Here is a 19,916-nt window from a genome sequence, read left to right on the forward strand (position 1 = left end):
GCTCTCTCTGTGACTCCTCCTGCGCTCCAACTCGCTTGGGCAGTTTACACCCCAGCGGAGGTATTTATTCACAAAATGCTGGAGTAACTCAGCAGGTCGGGCAGCATCTCAGGAGAGAAGGAATGGGTGACGTTTCGGGTCGAGACCCTTCCCCACCAGTCTCACAATCTTCGAATACATCCTAGCTTTGTCCCTCCCCTCCCCTCCCCTGACATCAGTCTGCAGCAAAGATACTGGAGCACTATCTTTGGTCTGAAGAAGGGTCTGGACCCGAAACGACACCCATTCCTTCACTCCACAGTCAGACGCTGCCTGACCCGCTGAGTTACTCCAGCACTCTGTGTGTGCAACTTCGCAGCTCCCAGGGGGGCGGGACGAGGGCTGGGCGGGGCGGGACGGGGAGAGGGCGGGGCGAGGGCAGGACGGGGGCGGGGCGGGGCGGGGAGAGGGCGGGGCGAGGGCAGGACGGGGGCGGGGCGGGCGCGGGGAAAGGGCGGGACGGCGGTGGAGGTGGGGCGGGGAGGGGAGGGGCGAGGGCCGGGGGGGCGGGGCTGGGACGACCCAACGCTGCGCTGCCGCGCCGGCCCGCCTGGTGGCGCTGTCACCCCCGGTTCCGGTTCCGGTGAAACATGGCGGCGGCGCTGGCGGCCCGAGGCCCGGGGACGGGTTAGTGACAATAGGTGCAGGAGTATGCCATTCGGCCCTTCGAGCCTGTACGCACCGCCATTCAATGTGATCATGGCTGATCATTCTCAATCAGTACCCCGTTCCCGCCTTCTCCCCATACCCCCTGACTCCGCTATCCTTAAGAGCTCTATCCAGCTCTCTCTTGAATGCATTCAGAGAATTGCCTTCTGAGGCAGAGAATTCCACAGATTCACAACTCTCTGACTGAAAAAGCTTTTCCTCATTTCCGTTCTAAATTTCATGGCTATCTTAATTGGCAGACATTTAATTGGACTTTTAAAAATATGAAAATTCAAAGATTTAAGTTTAGTGTATATACTATACGTATATTAACCGTAACTAATAATTATTAATTTTAAAAAACATGTATATTTTTATTAATCACTAATAAGAAGTATAAGTAATATTTGATTTATGTAAACCTTACTTTGAATACTTAATTAATACACTTTAGATAGAAAAATCGATTTAATATAGACTAATTAGTTTCGGGCCTGCCCCGTTTATCTCTCTTTTTAAAAAACAAAAAACAAATAATAACTGTGTTAACAAACGGAGCTAGTATTAATTTTTTTTTTACATCTTACGGAAGTCCTTAGATTTTTTGCCACCTTAGGGTGGCTAACACTAACTGCACTAATTGTAGTTGTAGTTTTAGTTGTCTCTTCTTTTTTCCTGCACTCTTTTAACCTTTTAGATATTGATTTTTTTTTTAGATTTAACTTTTATTATCATGTCTTTTTTCAGAAATTATATACTTTTGGGAGATATTTCCGGGAGGCACTCTACGCTGTACAAAAAATCATCCACCCCTCATTCAAGAAAAATGTTGTAGTCCGGGTGCCAGACCATTTGCTTTATTATAGACCATTTATCGGTTAAGATGCAAGATTCCATTAGGAAAACAGGGGTTAAAGGTATTACATTTTGTAGTTGGAATGTCAAGGGTGTTAATGAACCAATTAAAAGAGGTAAAGTACTTTCACATTTAAAATCTATTGATGCAGACATAATGTTCCTTCAGGAAACTCATCTAAAAAATGTAGCACATAATAGACTGAAAGGCAAATGGATTGATAAAGTATTTCACTCATCGTTTCCCTTCAAATCAAGAGGTGTTGCTATTTTAATTCGTAAGGGTATACCATTTATAAATACTTCCTCTATAGTCGACACTGAAGGTAGATATGTTATATTAGTGGGAGAACTATATTCTACAAAATTGATATTGGTGAATGTCTACGCACCAAATTTTGATAATCCGTTATTTTTAAAAAATATATTTAATACCATTCCAGAATTTGGACAATATAATTTGATAATTGGAGGAGATTTAAATTGTACATTAGATCCTTATTTGGATAGATCTTCAACTCAAAGGAAAACAAAATCCAAGTCGTGTGAATTATTAAACTCTTATATAAATAATGCAAATATAAAAGATGTTTGGAGGATTGATAATCCTTCAGGCCGAGAGTATTCATTTTATTCACCTGTGCATAAAACTTATTCAAGAATTGATTATTTCTTGGTGGACTCCAAACTTATTCCTTATACGTATAATTCAAAATATCATAATATTATTATATCCGATCATGCCCCTTTAACATTTAGGGTAAAACTCCAAGGAGCAATGGGGAAACAGACTAATTGGAGATTTAACCCGCAAATCTTAAATGAAAAAGCATGTTATGACTATCTTAAATCGCAATTTGAGATTTTTTTTAACGCAAATGACCTTCCTGAAACACCTGCGTCCCTGCTTTGGGAAACATTTAAAGCGTTTGTGAGAGGATGTATTATTGCTTTTCAAGCGTCTCAAAACAAGAAGAACCGAGCTGAACAGAATGACCTGGAAAGTCAGATAAGACAGTTAGACATAACAAATGCCATCGCTCCCTCTATTGAAATACATAATAAAATTGCAGTTCTCAAATATAAGTTAAATTATATCCTTTCAGCTCATATTTTAAGGCTTTTTCAATATACTAAACAAAAACATTTTGAATTTGGAGATAAACCACAGAAATTGCTAGCACGTCAACTCCGTAAATTAGAAGATGATTCTACAATTCATAAAATTAGATCAGAAAATGGAGATTTGCTTAAACTACCTAAGGATATTAATCAGAGATTTTTGCAATTTTATCAGTCATTATATTCATCAAAAATAACAGATACTTCTGCGCAGATGCAAAAGTTTCTGCAGGAATGTAACCTTCCTGGTTTGAATGTGAGTGATAGAAATTTACTGGGCGCAGAAATAACTATGAAAGACGTTGAAGAGACTATTAAATCCATGAAAAATGGGAAGACTCCTGGCCCTGATGGCTTAAATAATGAATTTTATAAAAAATTCAGTGGTTTGATCTCTCCACGTTTGCAAACTGTATATAGTCACGCTTTTAAACAACAGAGATTGCCACAAACTCTGACTGAATCAACAATAATCCTCATTCCTAAAAAAGATAAGGATTCTGAAGACCCTGGTTCGTATAGGGCGATAGCTCTTTTAAATACTGATCAGAAGATATTAGCGAAAATTTTAGCTCAGAGATTAAGTCTAGTTATAGACAATTTGATACACCCCGATCAATCAGGCTTTATAGCCAAACGATATTCATTTTTCAATTTGAGACGCTTGTTTAATATAATTTATTCAAATAGACTATTAAATGAAGATTTAGCAATCATCTCGCTAGATGCTGAAAAAGCATTTGATCAAGTAGAATGGCCCTATCTTTTCTCAGTGATGGAAAAATTTCAACTAGGTGAAAATTTTTGTGCATGGGTGAAACTTTTATATACATCCCCAACAGCTAGAATATTAACTAATCAAATGCTGTCATCTAAATTTCATTTAGCTAGGGGTTGTAGACAAGGATGTCCACTATCACCACTTTTATTTGCCCTAATTATAGAACCACTTGCTGAGAGTATTAGATCAAATTCACATATTTATGGCTACAACACTAAACATACAACCAATAAAATTTCTTTATATGCGGATGATGTATTAATATATATTACAAAGCCAGAAATTAGCATTCCGAATTTATTAAATCTCATAACTCAATTTGGTTCATTTTCAGGTTATAGAATTAACTGGTATAAAAGTGAAATTATGCCAATAATGGAGCATAATCCGGCCATACTTCAACAATTTCCTTTCAAAATTGCCTATGAAAAGTTTAAATATCTTGGAATTTACGTGACTAGGAAATATACTTCTTTATTTAAATCAAATTTTCCTCCTTTACTTGTTAAATTACACAGAAATATCCAATTTTGGAAAACACTTCCTATATCATTAGTTGGTCGTAGTAATGCTATAAAGATGATCTTTCTGCCACAGCTACTATACTTATTTCAAGCAATTCCGATCTACCTTCCAAAAAAGTTTTTTTTTAAAATTGATTCAATTGTTACTAATTTTATTTGGGACTACAAGACTCATAGAATAAATAAAAGACACTTATGTAAGTCTAAAATTAATGGAGGAATTGCTTTACCTAACTTTTTATTTTATTATTGGGCGGTTAATATTAAAAATATAACCTGCTGGTTGGATGATTCTGATCAACAACCGGATTGGTTAAAGATGGAGAAAGAGGATTGTTTACCATTCGATATTGGTGCGATCCTCTTAGCTCCAATAAATTTAAATAAAAAAACATATGGAGGTAATTCCATTATACATAGTGTTATCCGTACCTGGAAACAATTAAAGCTTACGTTAAAATTGAGTAAATTATCTGTTTTCCTTCCTATTGCGAATAATCCTTCTTTTAAACCGTCTGTCTTAGATAGAGGCTTTGCTCAATGGAAAAGTTATGGAATCAAAAGGGTGGGAGATCTTTATCATAAGGGAACTTTTCTTTCGTTTCAGGAGTTACAGCAGAAGTACGGATTACATGTTAATAATTATTTTAGATATTTACAACTTAGAGATTATGTAAAATCACACATGCAAGAATATAAGTTTAGAGGTCCAGAAATACTTGATGTATGCCTGAATCGACATTATAACTCAAATAAATTAATATCTTTTATTTACAATATTCTCCTTGACATTGACATTCCGTCATCAGAATCTTATAGACGAGCATGGGAGGACGAATTGAATCAAGTTATAATGCAAGATATATGGGATGAAAGTTTACAACATATACATCAATGTTCATTGAATACTAGACATTCCCTAATACAATTTAAAATAATACATAGATTACATTATTCGAAGACGAAATTAAATAGGATTTTTCCTAGTATCTCTCCTATGTGTGATAAATGTCAATTTCAAGAAGCTAATTTAACTCATATTTTCGTAACTTGTATAAAAATGCAAAACTTCTGGTTGGAGATTTTTAAAATAGTTTCTAAAGTTATTAATAAAAAATTAGATATGGACCCAAAATTAATTATATTAGGATTATCAGAACATACTACAAATTTTACAGTAAGTCAGGTACATTTTCTTGATTACAGTCTAATAACTGCGAAAAAACTAATACTTAAATTTTGGAAAAAACCAATAACCCCCACAATTAAAATGTGGACTATGGAAATGACAGAGACCCTGCATTTGGAAAAAATAAGGTTTGCCTTAATCGACAAACCTGAGTTATTTTTAAAAATATGGTCTCCATTTATTGAATTTTTAGAAAAGTAAATGGGCTTGGCACAGGACTAAAATAAAAAAAAAATTTAAATAAAAAGTTGAAACTTGAGTTGGGGGTTGGATGTACAGCTGTGGTTTTTGTCTCCCGGATCTACTCCCGTTAATTTTTATTGTTAGATCCTTTTTTCTTTTTTTTTAACCCTCTTACTCTCTCTCTCCCCAAGTTTATAGTTTTATATTTTTATTTTTACTTTCTCTCTTCAAAAATTTAAAAATTGAAGCTATGTAAGAACTTTGTAACAAATGTGTTTTTTCTTATTTCGATTTGTACATATGCTTTTCAAAAAAAAAAAAAAAAAAATTAAAAAAAAATAAAAAAATAAATAAATGGCCTACCCCTTATTCTTAAACTGTGGCGCCTGTCACCCCCCCTCACACTCACCCCGTACCCCCACACCTCCCCACCCCTCGCCCACACACCCCCCTCATCGCCCTCACCCTCCTCCCGAACCCCCCTTCACTCTCACCCCCTCACACTCACTCCCACCACACTCACCCCCCCTCACACTCACCCCCCCTCACACTCACTGCCACACTCACCCGCACACTCCCCCCCTCACCCCCATACCCACCCCGTACCCCCACACCCCCTTGTCATGCCCACACCTATCCCGTACCAGCACACCCATCCCTCGACCAGCATCCATCCCCACGACCAGCACCCATCCCCTCGACCAGTATCCATCCTCTCAACCAGCACCCATCCCCTCGACCAGCACCCATCCCCTCGACCAGCACCCATCCCTGGCAACAGCACCCAACCCCTCGACCAGCACCCATCCCTGGAGACAGCACCCATCCCCTTAACCAGGACCCATCCCTGGTGACACCACCCATCCCCTCGACCAGCACCCATCCCCTCGACCAGCACCCATCCCTTGACCAGCACCCATCCTTGGCGACAGCACCCATCCCCAGTGACAACCATCCCCTGGATGAGTGCCCTAAGAGCAGTGTCCAGTGCAGAACCTATCCTGGGGCTAGTGCCTCAAGCAGCACCATCACTGCTGCCACGGCAGTGCTGTTACCCTGGCCAGCACCACTGCAGCCTGCATCACTGCTAATTTCCAATGCCCATCGCATGTCATTACAGCATTAAACTAAACACAAAGTGCTGGAGGATTGCAGCATCTCAGGCAGCATCTGTGGAGGAACAGACAACGTTTTGGGCCTGGACCCAGCTTCACACTGCCTGGAGTAGAGAGAAAGCTGGAGACCACCGCCCTCTAACCCCCTCTACTTCCCCTGCCCCTCCATCCTGGTGTACGCACACATCTTCCACCACGCTGGTTACCCATTCTGCGCACGCTCAACTGGGTCAAAGAGAATACAAGTCAATGAATATATGGGGAGATCCAACATGTCTTGCAGCTTGATTGACAATCACTGTAGTAAGTGGAGGATCATCTGATCTATTCACTGACTTGCGTTCTCTTTGCTCTCCAATTTTATTTGTGGAAATTGATTACATTTGGATTTAGTATTCCACAAAACTGCCAACTTTTGTATTTGTTGTTGTTGTTCATCCTTCGGGTTCGAAGATGATCATGACTTCACTTTCAATTGGAGGATTGGTGACTGTGGGTCCAGAAGTGATTGGTGAGGCCAATCCGGGCCCGGAAGGCACGCCCACATGTAGGACACAAGTGGATGGGTGCTGCAGTGGAAGTGGAGGTAGCCTGGGCCTTGCGCGTGGTGCGTTTCCTCTGGGCCTTTGCAGTGCGTCTGTTCTCTGCTGCACGGGCTCCTGTGGTGAGCTTGCTACGCCAGGTTGGACGGTCCATATAGACTAGGCCATTTAATGTACAGCAGAGTGGCTACAACCATTTAAAGAAGGTGCACGGTGCAATAGCCTTTCAAGTGGGCTCCTGGGTCCCAAGATGGCGCCCAACCCAGGCAACTATTTGCGTGCTGGTCACGGAAGCAGATCTACAAACACGCATTACAATCCCTCCACACTTTGAAATCTCTATTCCCACAGCAACATTTCTTACACTGTAAATGGCTCGATTATAATCATGTACTGTCTTTCTACTGACTGGTTAGCACGCCACAAAAGCTTTTCGCTGTAACCTCGGTACACGTGACAATAAACTGAACTGAACTGACTGACTGGACGTTCAGGGAATGGAGGCATTTGGTTCGGCACAATGTTGATCAAAACAGAATGCTGGAGGAACTCAGCGGGTCAGGCAGGATCTGTGGAGGGAATGGACAGGAGACGTTTTGGTTTGGGACCCTTCTTCAGGCTTTCAGTGGAAGAGATACCGATGGGTTAGATGTCCATTCAATACTATAATTGTTTTTTTGTGTTTTAGGACGTACTTCATTTTATGGCATTACAAAATTACTATATAAGCACGGAAGGATTTTGTGTCAGTTACCATGCAAGTCATCAAGCCAGAGGAGGTCGTTCACAAATAAGAATATGACTGTGGAACTGGACAACAACACAGGTAATTTAAGAACAATCTTTCTCTGTAATCTTTTGCAGATGAAGCGAGGGCCAATGTGGGTACTTTGGGGACAGAGACAGAAGAATTTATAAATGGAAAGTAAAAAATGGTGCAGGAATTAAACAATTACTTTGTGTCTGATTCATAGAAGAAGACATTGAAAAATTGCTGAATAAAATGGAGAACCTAGGGTCAAACGAGAATTGAAATTAACTTTAGAGACAGTGGATCCTCAGGGAGACATCTTTCAAGAGCTTATAAATTCTAGAATTGTCACTGTGCCAGGAAGGTAGCAAATGTGACCCAAAGTTTAGAAAGGAAAAAGCGTGCAAACAGAACTACTAATCTGTTAATCGAACTTCTGGGTTAGTTTAATTTTTGTTGGAATTGAATGACCAGGTTTGGACTGAGACAGACTCAGTTATTTGATGTCATTCTCTGCCTCAGAAGGCAGTGGAGGCCAATTCTCTGAATGCATTCAAGAGAGAGCTAGATAGAGCTCTTAAGAATAGCGTAGTCAGGGGGTATGGGGAGAAGGCAGGAACGGGGTACTGATTGAGAATGATCAGCCATGATCACATTGAATGGTGGTGCTGGCTCGAAGGGCCGAATGGCCTCCTCCTGCACCTATTGTCTATTGTCTACAGAAAGTGCTGTTCACAACCATGCCTTGCACTGTCCGAGAATGGTAAGTATCAGTGGACTGAGCAATAATCTGTTTCAAAAGAACAACAAAAACACTTTGTAGAAATAAAGGACTGCTGATGCAAGTTAATAGACAAAAAGACACAAAGTGCTGGAGTAATTCATCAGGTCAGGCAGCATCTCTGGAGAACATGGACAGGTGGCGTTCTGAAGAAGGGTCTCCACCCGAAAATTCACCTATCCATGTTCACCAGGGAAGCTACTTGATCTGTTGAGTTACTCCAGCACTTTGTGTCCTTTTGTAAAAATTAGTTTAACGGTTATAGCTTTTTTTTCCAGGAGTGGCTGTGATTAAAATGCAGAAGCTTCCTGTTAACAGTCTCAGCCTGGAATTTCTCACGGAGTTTGCAATTAGCATGGAAAAGCTGGAGATGGATCGAGAATGTCGTGGTGTGATTCTCACTTCTGTACGTATGATCAATAACTCTGCTTTACTGAATCATGGAATGATACACCATGATGACTATGCAGACTCATTAGTAGCTACCAAATTAATCAGACTCATGTGCACTTTTCTCTTACATCTATTCATCTAGGAAACATCTAATTCCCATTTAATTGGTATGATTGAACCTACCTTTTGCATAATTTTGTTTTGTGCATTTCACATCACGCCAACACGTGTAAAGCAGATGTAGAAACAAGGAACTGCACATGCAGGTTTATAAAAAAGGACACTAAGTGCTGGAGTAACTCTGCAGGTCAGGCAGCACCTCTAGAGAACATGGATAGGTAAAAAGTGCTAGAGTAACTCAGTGGGTCATGGAGCATCTCTGTGGAACACGTATAGGTGTTGTTTCGGTTCGAAATGGATGTCCTCTGGGAAAGAAGAGTAGGAGAATTAAGAACCAGATGATGTTGGTTTAAGGTGAGAGGAGAAAGATTTAATAGGAACTGGAGGGGCAACTTTTTTCACACAGAGGGTATGTGGAATGAGCTGCCAGAGGTGGTTGAGGCAGGTTACTATAACAACATTTAAAATACATTTAGACAGGCGCATGGATAGGAAAGGGATATGGGCCAAACGCGGGCAGGTGGGACTAGCATAGGTAGAGTTGTAGAGTCATACAGTATGGAACGGGCCCTTCGGCCCAACTTGCCGATGCTGCCAAGATGCCCCGTCTACACTAATCTCACCTTCCCATGATGCATCTTGCTCGACGTGGACAAGTTTGGTCGAAAGGCCTGTTTCCGTGCTGTTTGTCTCCATAATTCTGATAGGCACATATCCACATGGTAATGAGATTACTGCTATTTTGAATTAACGATGTGGCACTAATGTGTAAAATGAGGAATTGAATCTTCAAGTGAAATCACACAAGTTGATCCAAATAAACTTCCCATGTGCTTGAACTGTTCCATATTTTGGAAAGCTGAAATGTAATTGTGCTTTAATTGTAGTCTATTCCCAACATCTTTTCTGCTGGTTTGGATATCACCGAGATGTATGGGAAGTCCCCAGAGCATACGGGGGAGTTCTGGCGCGCAGTGCAGGAGATGTGGTTGAAGCTGTACGGATCCAGCCTGGTGACCATCGCTGCCATCAACGTAAGTGGCACAGGCGTCTTTCCATTGAATTGAATTGAATACATTTTATTAGCCAAGAATGTATATATACAAGGAATTTGCCTTGGTGCTTTGCTCGCAAGGATAATAACGCGATATACAGTAGACAATTAAAAATAAAACATAATTTAAACATGTGAAGACTGAAATAAAATACCAGAGCAAAAGGAGGCTACAGACTTTTGGCTGTTGAGTAGAGCTACTGCTCGTGGAAAAAAACTGTTTTTATGTCTGGCTGTGGCTGCTTTGACAGTCCGGAGTCGCCTTGCAGAGGGAAGTGCTTCAAAGAGTTTGTGGCCTGGGTGAGAGGGGTCAGAGATGATCTTGCCCGCTCGCTTCCTGGCCCTTGCAGTGTACAGTTCGTCAATGGGGCGAAGGTTGCAGCCAACAACCTTCTCGGCTGATCGAACGATGCGCTGCAGCCTCCAGATGTCGTGCTTGGTGGCTGAGCCAAACCAGACCATGATGGAGAAGGTGAGGACAGACTCTATGATGGCAGTGTAAAACTGGACCATCATTGCCTGTGGCAGATTTAGGGACAATGAAACTGAAACATGAAGCTTGACAGATGCACATTCATTTAGGCACCTCACTTTCATCATTTATTTGCAAAGTCAAACAGATTTTGGACCTTATTTGAATGGATTAGGGCCCAGTGTCTACATTACAGATACTTGGAAGGGACTAAAAAGTGCAGAGATATAACAAAAACAGAAAATGCTGGACACAGTCAGCAGGTCAGGCTGCATCTGTGGAGAGAGAGAAGCAGAGCCAACATTTCAGATGGGACACCCACTGTAAGAACTGAAAAGATGACAAAAGAAAGTCGCAAAACTGTAGAGAGGGGAATGATAAGGTGAAACTGGGGTGACCACTGATGCTGCCTGACCCATTCAGTTTCTCCAGCATCTTGTTCTTTAAACCTAGATTTTGTACTTATGGTTCTGATTGGAACGTGAGTACACCTTGAGTCAAAACCAACAGTGCTATCAGCAGAGGCACGGCATTCTGTCGCTCTCTGTCTCTCTGTTCATAACTGCCTTGTATGACAGACTTTTATTCTTAAAAGCAACGAATGTAATTAAAAAGTAACATTTGTTTGGCTGTGCTGCTGTTGCAGTTGATGCAGTGGGTGATAGTGATCACAGTGAATGGCAGTGCTGGTGCAATGGGCTGAATGGCCTATTCTTCCACCTATTGTCTAGTGTAAGGTGTGATGCTGCCGTGTCTGTTGTGAATTGCAGGGAGCCAGCCCAGCTGGGGGATGTCTCATGGCCATGTCATGCGACTACCGAATCATGGCAGATCACCCAAAGTATCAAATCGGCTTGAACGAGACAAAGCTGGGGATTGTTGCACCATTCTGGTATGTTGTCACGCAGTCCTCCGCTGAACTTTACACACCTGTCTCTACCCTGCAGCCACCGCCTCCCATCTTCCTGCATGGCTCCATCTGCCCACCACGTTCTCCCTCACCTAGTTCAATGTGATGCCAGCCAGCTCCTGCCTCCCCCCCTTGCCCTCACCTCTTCACGCTCTCTCCCTTCCTTGTTCTCAGTCCTTGGCCCGAAATGTCGAGTTCCTTTGCCTCCACAGATGTAGCCAAACCCTCTGTCTGCCTCATCAGTTTATTTATGTGCCATTTATTAAATAGCGTATGGATTTTGGTTAATGTGGCTCTTTCTCCATGTCATTGCCAAAGGTTCAAGGACACCATGACAAACACCATAGGGAAGCGGGCAACCGAGCATTCCCTGCAAGTTGGCCTCTTGTACCCTGCCCCAGAGGCTTTGAAAATCGGACTTGTCGACCACCTCGCACCACAGGATAAAGTTATGCCAACTGCTTTAAGCACCATGTCAGAATGGTTGACTATTCCAGGTAAAACTAGTTTGACTTTATAAATCATAAAATAGTTCTGATGATTTTTGTTTTTCAGGAAGATCTTATTTTATTCCTGCACAAAATTAAAGAACAATGTGTGCACAAGAAAGTGTGCTGAAAATGTGATCGGTGTCGTTAGAAATGATAACGTAACTGTCTAAATTGGAAAAACAAACAATTTGTTATTTTGGCTGTGCATTTTGTGATCTTTTCACATTGAGGAAGCCTTTAAAATGTCCGTGGTGCCATTATAATTCAGCCTCTATGTTCTTTATGTGCAGAACACATTTTGCTTGCCAAAATTAACAACTGCACTTGGCTGCAATAACATGTGCCCAGAATGCCATGTGCTACACCAGTTAGGGGCAATATAATTAGCTGCCATACTTGAGACAGCGCCTCCTGTAGATCCCTTCGATAGTACCGAGGTCTGTACCCGTGATGGACCGGGCAGGATTAGGTGAATTTAGTGAATTACACATAGCTTGACTGGCAAGTCTTAATGTAAGACATTATTAGCTTGAATGTGCTTTTTACTCCTGTGTCCCAATGTTATTTAAATTAACAGATTATTTGGAGTCAGGTTTTGGCCTTCCGTTCCTTCACAGATCAGTTACCTTTTCAAATCGTTTACCTTGCAGATCACGCTCGGCAGATCACTAAGGCCATGATGCGGAAGCCAACACTCGATCGGCTTTTGACTCAACGGGAATCAGATATACAAAATTTTGTCAATTTTATCAGCAAAGATTCTATTCAGAAATCGCTTGAGATGTACATGGGGATGCTGAGACAAAGAAAAGGTTAAGTTACCATGTCCTCATGCAGGGTAGCTCAACTTACTGGACAATAACTCCTAGGACTCTCTTAATATCTAATAGCACTTCTTTACTTTAATTATTCCAAAAGATTTGGGAATGTTTCTGTTATGCTATCAATGACATTTTTAAGCCTTTTCAAAATGACTACAAGACAGACCGGATTTATATCCAGACCTTTGCAATATAAAATATGTAAGTGCCTAAATCTGTGCCAGTCTCTTGATTGTGCAGTTTAATCAAGGATAATACATTTTTTGTTGGATGCCTCAGCACTTTAATAATAATTAAAATAATATTTTCATGTTGTATCTACTAATTTTACTTATTTGGTTGAATCTTTCGAAAGCAAGTCCGGGCAATAATTTGTGTATTTAGCATTTAAACTTTGTTGGGAAGCTAAACTTGTTATTCGTTTTCCAGAGAACTTTTTCAAAGAGTGTCTCTTTCAAATGAGTAAGTGATTTGCAGTAATCTATCCTATGTATGGAAACAAATCCGCAGAGTGGCTTACAATAGGGGACAGAATTAACTTTTACACAAACTGTCTTTCTCAATGACCTTAACATAGTTGTAGATGAGTGAAAGACAACTGACAATCAGGTGATTGAGATAAAGTATGGTTTATTTGTCACATGTACAGTGAAATTCATTTTTATGTACAGTTCAGAACAAGTATCACTACACATAAGCGCTTAGATACATATTAGATAAGCATCTCAGATACAGCACAAGTGTATAGTAGAAGTACACTGAGACAGTGTGCAGAGTCGCCAGCTCGGCATCATTTTCAAGCCCTCACTGCGATGCACTAGGTGTTAGAAACACAGGTAAATTGGTGCAGGAGTAGGCCATTCAGCCCTTCAAGCCAGCGCCGCCATTCAATATGATCATGGCTGATCCTTCTAAAATCATACCCTGTTCCTGCTTTTCCCCCATATCCCTTGATTCCTTTAGCCCTAAGAGCCAAATCTCACTTTTTCTTGAAAACATCCAGTGAATCAGCCTCCACTGCCTTCTGTGGCAGAGAATTCCACAGATTCACAACTCTGGGTGAAGAAGTTTTTCCTCATCTCAGTCCTAAATCCGGCGCGGCCTGGAATAGGCCGTGGACCTTTCACCGCCCGGCGGGGGCTTCAATATCGGGAGCCCCGACCGCCCCGACGTGGCAACTCCAACAGCCTGACCGCGGGAGAAGACGGCAGGGAAGAGAAAAAGACATTTTTGGCCTTCCATCACAGTGAGAAGGGACTGGAGGAGACTCACTGTGATGGATGTTTCTTTTTGTTTGGTGTTAGTTGTGATTGTATGTGTTATTGCAATTTTATTGATTAATCTTATTGGTCTTATTGTTCAACTGCGGGTAATGTTTCATTTTACTACACATTTATGTGTATGTAACAAATAAACGACTATTGACTATTGACTTATTCTTTAAACTGTGACCCCTGGTTCTGGACTCCCCCAACATGGGGAACATTTTTCCTGCATCTAGCCTGTCCAATCCTTTAAGAATTTTATATGTTTCTATAAGATCCCCTCTCATCCTTCTAAATTCCTGTGAATACAAACCCCGTCGACCTATTCTAGACCCATTCAAAAAACGAATCTCACTGAACCTCAGTACATGTGACAATGGGTCACTCTTGGTGCTACTCTTGTTACAATAGTGTTTGTGTAGCTGCTACAGTCAGAACATAGAACAGGATGGCACAGAAACAGGCCCTTTGGCCCAGGATGGCCATGCATCATGCCAATTTAAACTAGAAGCAGATGTTTGGTCGATGGTGAACTCTGGGATGATGTAAGAGGGTTATTTGCTGATGAGAATGTTGTTGATGTGATTACGCATTCCTGGCACTTTCATGATGTGTATGACGGTTGTCACATTTCAGTCACACCAGTGATGCTTGTCATGTCTTGCTTCATTATCTGAAAATCTGCTATTGGAATCGACCATTATTGTGTTTATTCAATACAAATTTTGAAAACTTGTTTGGTTGCATTTTTTAATTGCAAATTACTTCTGCACAGTTTAGTCTATGGTTAAAGTCTTCTTCCAGTCATATATGTAACCAGGGCTTTTTTGTAGACAAAAATGTACTTGTACATATATCAGCTAAGCCACATTTATCAACAATTTTTTTTCTAGGAATATACTCTCTTCTGTGATTTGATTTTGTGATCAATCAACTTCAAACTAAATAAACACATTACTAAATCTCTCCTCCAGAACTTTGTGTTTAATTGACTTATATAAGTCACACTCTTCGATACACATTCATCATTTTCTTGAACGATGAAGATATAACGTGACTTTTCTACTCACCAAAACCAACGAATGTTGTTCCTGCTTATTGTATGCTGGAAGATTTATGCTTGTTACTAATTAATTTTTCACTGAGTAAACCAGGTAAACTTCCTCTCCTCATTATCCGCTTACTGGCTATAGATCATAAATTGTTTAATAACTTTTATATTTAACTGCATTTGCAGAATGTTAACCCGGAGACTCCATGGATGTAATTTAACAGCAACAGGCTCTGGATTATTGTGACCGTTCATCATTCTGCAGGCTGGGATTGTGAAACACAGACCTATTCTGGGGTTGGGAGGGAGTGGGGGTGGGAGAGAACTGAAGTGTCAGCATTACGTATTAATTTTAGTGAAACATCTAATCGTGGCCACGCTTTATAAATGGAATAGAGTACGATGTGTATACTCACAAAACAAGTATTTCCTTACCCATCGCCTTAATTAAACCACAACTTGGTTTATGAAAAATGCATAGGAAAGAACTGCAGATGCTGGTTTAAATCGAAGGTGGACACAAAATGCTGGAGTAACTCAGCAGGACAGGCAGCATCTCTGGAGAGAAGAAATGGGTGACGTTTACGGGTCGAGACCCTTCTTCAGACTGGAACATTTCACTTATGAAATACAATAGAAAATAGGTGCACGAGTAGGCCATTCGGCCCTTCGAGCCAGCCCTGGGGCTTTTCCTATCTTTTATATCCTAATTTAAAGGTGAGGTCTGTATCACCAACCAATGCAAACGTCAACAGGGATGATTTATTACATTTGGAATAACATATTTCTTCCCAGGGTAGAGAATTCTAAAACTAGAGGGCATGGCCTTAAGGTGAGAGGGGAGAGATTTAGGAGGGACCTCAGGGGCAACTTTTTCACTCAGAAGGAATTCCGTATTGGCACCAGCTGCTAGCGGAAGCTGTAGAAGCAGATACAACTTTTAGATAAGACTTTTCAAACACATTTGGACAGATATAGCTCGAAACAAGGAACTGCAGATGCAGTTTTACAAAAAACCACACAAAGTGCTGGAGTAATTCAATGGGTCAGGCAGCATCTCTGGAGAACATGAATAGATGACATTTTGGGTCTGAAGGAAGGTCCTGATCTGAAATGTCACCCGAGTTACTCCAAAACTTTGTCTTTTTTTTGTAAATCTGCATCTGCAGTTCCTTGTTTCTACATCTCACTTTTACACATGTTGGGGTGAAGTGAAATACACAACATGATGTGGATAGGGCAGGTTTGTCGGGCTATGGTCCAAATGCAGGCAATTGGGACTAGTCCTGAATGCCAACATGGGCATGCATAAGATGGGCTGAAGGGCCTGTTACATAGAAACATGGAAAATAGGTGCAGGAAGAAGCCATTTGGCCCTTTGAACCAGCACCGTGATTCATTATGATCATGGCTGATCATCCACAATCAGTAACCCGTGCCTGCCTTCTCCCCATATCCCTTGATTCCACTAGCCCCTAGAGCTCTATCTAATTCTCTTTTAAATTCATCCAGTGAATTGGCCTCTACTGCCCTCTGTGGCAGAGAATCCCACAAATTCACAATTCTCTGGGTGGAAAAAGTTTTTTCTCACCTCAGTTTTAAATGGTCTCCCCTTTATTCTTAGACTGTGTGGCCCCTGGTTATGGACTCCCCCAACAATGGGAAAAATTTTCCTGCATCTAGCTTGTCCAGTCCTTTCATAATTTTATACGTCTCTATAAGATCCCCTCTCATCCTTCTAAACTCCAGTGAATACAAGCCCAGTCTTTCCAATCTTTCCTCATGACAGTCCCTCCATCCCAGGGATTAACTTCGTGAACCTATGCTACACTGCCTCAATAGCAAGGACATTCTTCCTCAGATTAGGAGACCTAAACTGTGCACAATACTCCAGATGTGGTCTCACCAGGGCCAGCTCTATAACTAATTGGATGGAGAGGCAATTTAAATCAATGCAAGCCGGCTTCCTTTCCACTCCATCTACACCTCACGCTGCCTCGGCAAGGCCAGCAGCATAATCAAGGACCAGTCTCACCCCGGCCACTCCCTCTTCTCCCCTCTCCCATCAGTCAAGAGGTACAGAAGTGTGAAAACGCACACCTCCAGATTCAGGGACAGTTTCTTCCCAGCTGTTATCAGGCAACTGAACCATCCCACCACAACCAGAGAGCAGTGCTGAACTACTATCCACCTCATTGGTGACCCTCGGGCTATCTTTGATCAGACGTTGCTGGCTTTACCTTGCACTAAACGTTATTCCTTTATCATGTGTTTGTACATTGAGGATGGACCGATTGTAATCATGTATTGTCTTTCTGTTGACTGGTTCGCTCGCAACAGAAGCTTTTCACTGTACCTCGGTACACGTGACAATAAACGGAACTAATAGTAATGATATAAAGGGTACATACTTGAGCCTTCTTTCGCGGGCGACCTCTGCTCGCCACTGGGCGACTGGTTGAGGACCTTGGCTCGCTGGAGGCGCGGCGCTGCCGGGGGGTCGCGGTCGGGGGAGGTGGGCTTGAGGGAAAGTGCGTCGTTCTGCAGGGCGCTCTTCATCTGCTGCTGGAAGCGGGCTATTTGGACATGTTGCCCTTTGATGTCCTCCTGCATCCTGTCCATCGCTTTGTGCAGCCGCTTCTTGCCCGCCGTCAGGGCGTTGATCTGTTGCATCTGCTCCTCCACTTGGCTGCTCAGGCTGGCGGCGACCTCGCTCTGCTGCTGCTTCTCCCTCCACGCCCGCTTGCTCCTCTCGCTCGCCACTTTCTCCAAGGTGGACATCTTCAGGTCGATCTTCTTGTTTTCCTTCAGCAGCTTTTTGACCCATGATCTCAGGCTGGCGATGTCGTGGCTGGTGGTCGCCTGGTAGTCGTGCACAGTGGCGGTGATGTTTATGTACTGCTGGGCCAGCATCTCCAGGCGCAGGTCCACGGTGGAGGAAGCGTTGAAGTTCTCGGAGATGATCTGTAACCGTGCCAGGCTCAGCTCTTGGAAACGACGGAACTGCGCCAGTGGATGGGAGGGAATGAATACACGTTACAGCACGAAACAGCAGAGGTTTATTGATGGAAAGATACAGCACGAAACAGGCCCTTCGGCCCATCCAGTCCGCACCGACCATCGACCCGCCGTTATCACTAGCTCCATGTTATCCCACTTTCACATCCACTCCCCACACACTCGGTGCAATTAAATTCAGAACCCACACGTCTTTGGGATGTGGGAGGAAACCTACGGGGAAACATAGAAACATAGACAATAGGTGCAGGAGGAGGCCATTTGGCCCTTCGAGCCAGCACAGCCATTCATTGTGATCATGGCTGATCATCCACAATCAGTAACCCGTGCCTGCCTTCTCCCCATATCCCTTGGTTCCGCTAGCCCTAAGAGCTAAATCTAACTATCTTTTGAATTCTTCCAGTAATTCGCGCTCCACTGCCTTCTGAGGCAGAGAATTCCACAGATTCAAAGCTCTCTGGGTGAAAAGGTTTTTGGTCATCTCCGTTCTAAATGGCCTACCCCTTATTCTTAAACTGTGGCCCCTGGTTCTGGACTCCCCCAACATCGGGGTACTGATTGTGGATGATCAGCCATGATCACATTGAATGGTGGCGCTGGCTCGAAGGGCCGAATGGCCTCCACCTGCACCTATTGTGTATTGTCCATTGACTCAACACGTCCATTCCATTCCTCCACAGATGCTGCCTGTCCCGCTGAGTTCCCTCCAGCATGGCAGTTGGGCTTTAACTTCTCACTATCCACAGCTCGACGGGATGAGCGAGTTATCATCCGCTCTGCTCAACGACCCGACCCAGTCTCCCGTCTCACCCTACAAGTGCTGGAGTAACTCAGTGGGACAGGCAGCGTCTGTGGAGAGAAGGAATGGGTGATGTTTCAGGTCGAGAGGCTTCTCCAGTCTAAAGAAGGGTCTTGACCCGAAACGTCACCCATTCCTTCTCTCCACAGACGCTGCCTGTCCCACTGAGTTACTCCAGCACTTTGTGTTTTGCTCCAGCTGCCAGCATCTGCAGTTCCCCGTGTCCCTGGGGAAAATCTCCAAGAACAACGAGGCCCCTGGAGTACAGAGTCGGCTGCCACCTACCTGCTCCTCCAGGCGTCGGAACCGCTCGAAAAAAGGCTTCCTCTGTTTCGTCCCATCGGCGCTTTCAGCACAGGTGGCGCGGAGAACACAGCAAACACACAGCAGCGAAACCCAGCTGAAACCCATCCTCATGCTTGGGATTGTGGCCGTTAGTGCGGACTGACTGTACCGCCAGCAGACGGGCCGCTGTGGCGAGTGATGCTGCTTTATATATATGCGCCAGCTCGATCTTTGAAATGATTTACGACCCCATTCCTCCAGCGCCCAGCCCGGCTACTGTTACAGGCTAAACGGAAACAGAGGCGTCCAGGCAGGCAGACAAGGTTTGCAGACCCGACCCTCTGTGCTCCCCTAATCCATGGACAGAGTCTAACTCTAACTTGGCAGTGGGTGAGGAAATAAATGCGCTGTTGTTCAAGGAATGCCCAGCGGATGCTGAAGGTAACTCGGCAGTACTTTGTGTGAACGGCTTTACAGCTGTACCAAACACTGGACATTGGATACACAAGCAACTGCAGATGCTGGAATCTGGAGCAACACACAAAGTAGACAATAGACAATAGGTGCAGGAGGAGGCCATTCGGCCCTTCGAGCCAGCACCGCCATTCAATGTGATCGTGGCTCAATCAGTACCCCGTTCCTGCCTTCTCCCCATACCCCCTGACTCCGCTATCCTTAAGAGCTCTATCTAGCTCTCTCTTGAATGC

The 19,916-nt window shown here is 43.0% G+C and overlaps 2 protein-coding genes across 3 annotated transcripts; one reads left to right on the top strand and one right to left on the bottom strand.

The window, feature by feature from the left end:
- Window positions 1-540: 540 nt before the first annotated feature.
- On the top strand, window positions 541-13,112 carry eci1 (enoyl-CoA delta isomerase 1). Of its 2 annotated transcripts, none has more exons than XM_078417571.1 (7): window positions 541-666; window positions 7,687-7,824; window positions 8,809-8,936; window positions 9,931-10,077; window positions 11,340-11,461; window positions 11,798-11,976; window positions 12,621-13,112. In XM_078417571.1, the coding sequence occupies exons 1-7, from the start codon at window positions 630-632 to the stop codon at window positions 12,785-12,787; spliced, it is 918 nt and encodes a 305-aa protein (XP_078273697.1). In that variant the 5' UTR covers window positions 541-629; the 3' UTR covers window positions 12,788-13,112. The 2 variants fall into 2 exon arrangements, with proteins under 2 accessions (XP_078273697.1, XP_078273699.1); XM_078417573.1 differs by having other exon boundaries at window positions 624-680.
- Window positions 13,113-17,489: 4,377 nt separating this feature from the next.
- LOC144604161 (pentraxin-4-like) lies at window positions 17,490-19,341 on the bottom strand. The gene is made up of 2 exons (XM_078418365.1): window positions 19,210-19,341; window positions 17,490-18,110 (listed from the first exon to the last, which is right to left on the bottom strand). The coding sequence occupies exons 1-2, from the start codon at window positions 19,339-19,341 to the stop codon at window positions 17,490-17,492; spliced, it is 753 nt and encodes a 250-aa protein (XP_078274491.1).
- Window positions 19,342-19,916: the final 575 nt, after the last annotated feature.

The sequence above is a fragment of the Rhinoraja longicauda genome, chromosome 21 (genome assembly GCF_053455715.1).
Source record: "Rhinoraja longicauda isolate Sanriku21f chromosome 21, sRhiLon1.1, whole genome shotgun sequence".
NCBI classification, from domain to species: Eukaryota; Metazoa; Chordata; class Chondrichthyes; order Rajiformes; family Arhynchobatidae; genus Rhinoraja; species Rhinoraja longicauda.

What these genes read in the sequence shown, in the direction of transcription:
- eci1 (XM_078417571.1), top strand. Translation starts at nt 630, where the DNA reads ATGGCGGCGGCGCTGGCGGCCCGAGGCCCGGGGACGG. An exon ending in GGCCCGAGGCCCGGGGACGG is followed by an intron (nt 667 to 7,686) that starts GTTAGTGACAAT and finishes TTTGTGTTTTAG; the next exon opens with GACGTACTTCATTTTATGGC. An exon ending in AGAATGGTTGACTATTCCAG is followed by an intron (nt 11,977 to 12,620) that starts GTAAAACTAGTT and finishes TTTACCTTGCAG; the next exon opens with ATCACGCTCGGCAGATCACT.
- LOC144604161 (XM_078418365.1), bottom strand. Translation starts at nt 19,341, where the DNA reads ATGAGGATGGGTTTCAGCTGGGTTTCGCTGCTGTGTGTTTGCTGTGTT. An exon ending in TCCGACGCCTGGAGGAGCAG is followed by an intron (nt 18,111 to 19,209) that starts GTAGGTGGCAGC and finishes CCACTGGCGCAG; the next exon opens with TTCCGTCGTTTCCAAGAGCT.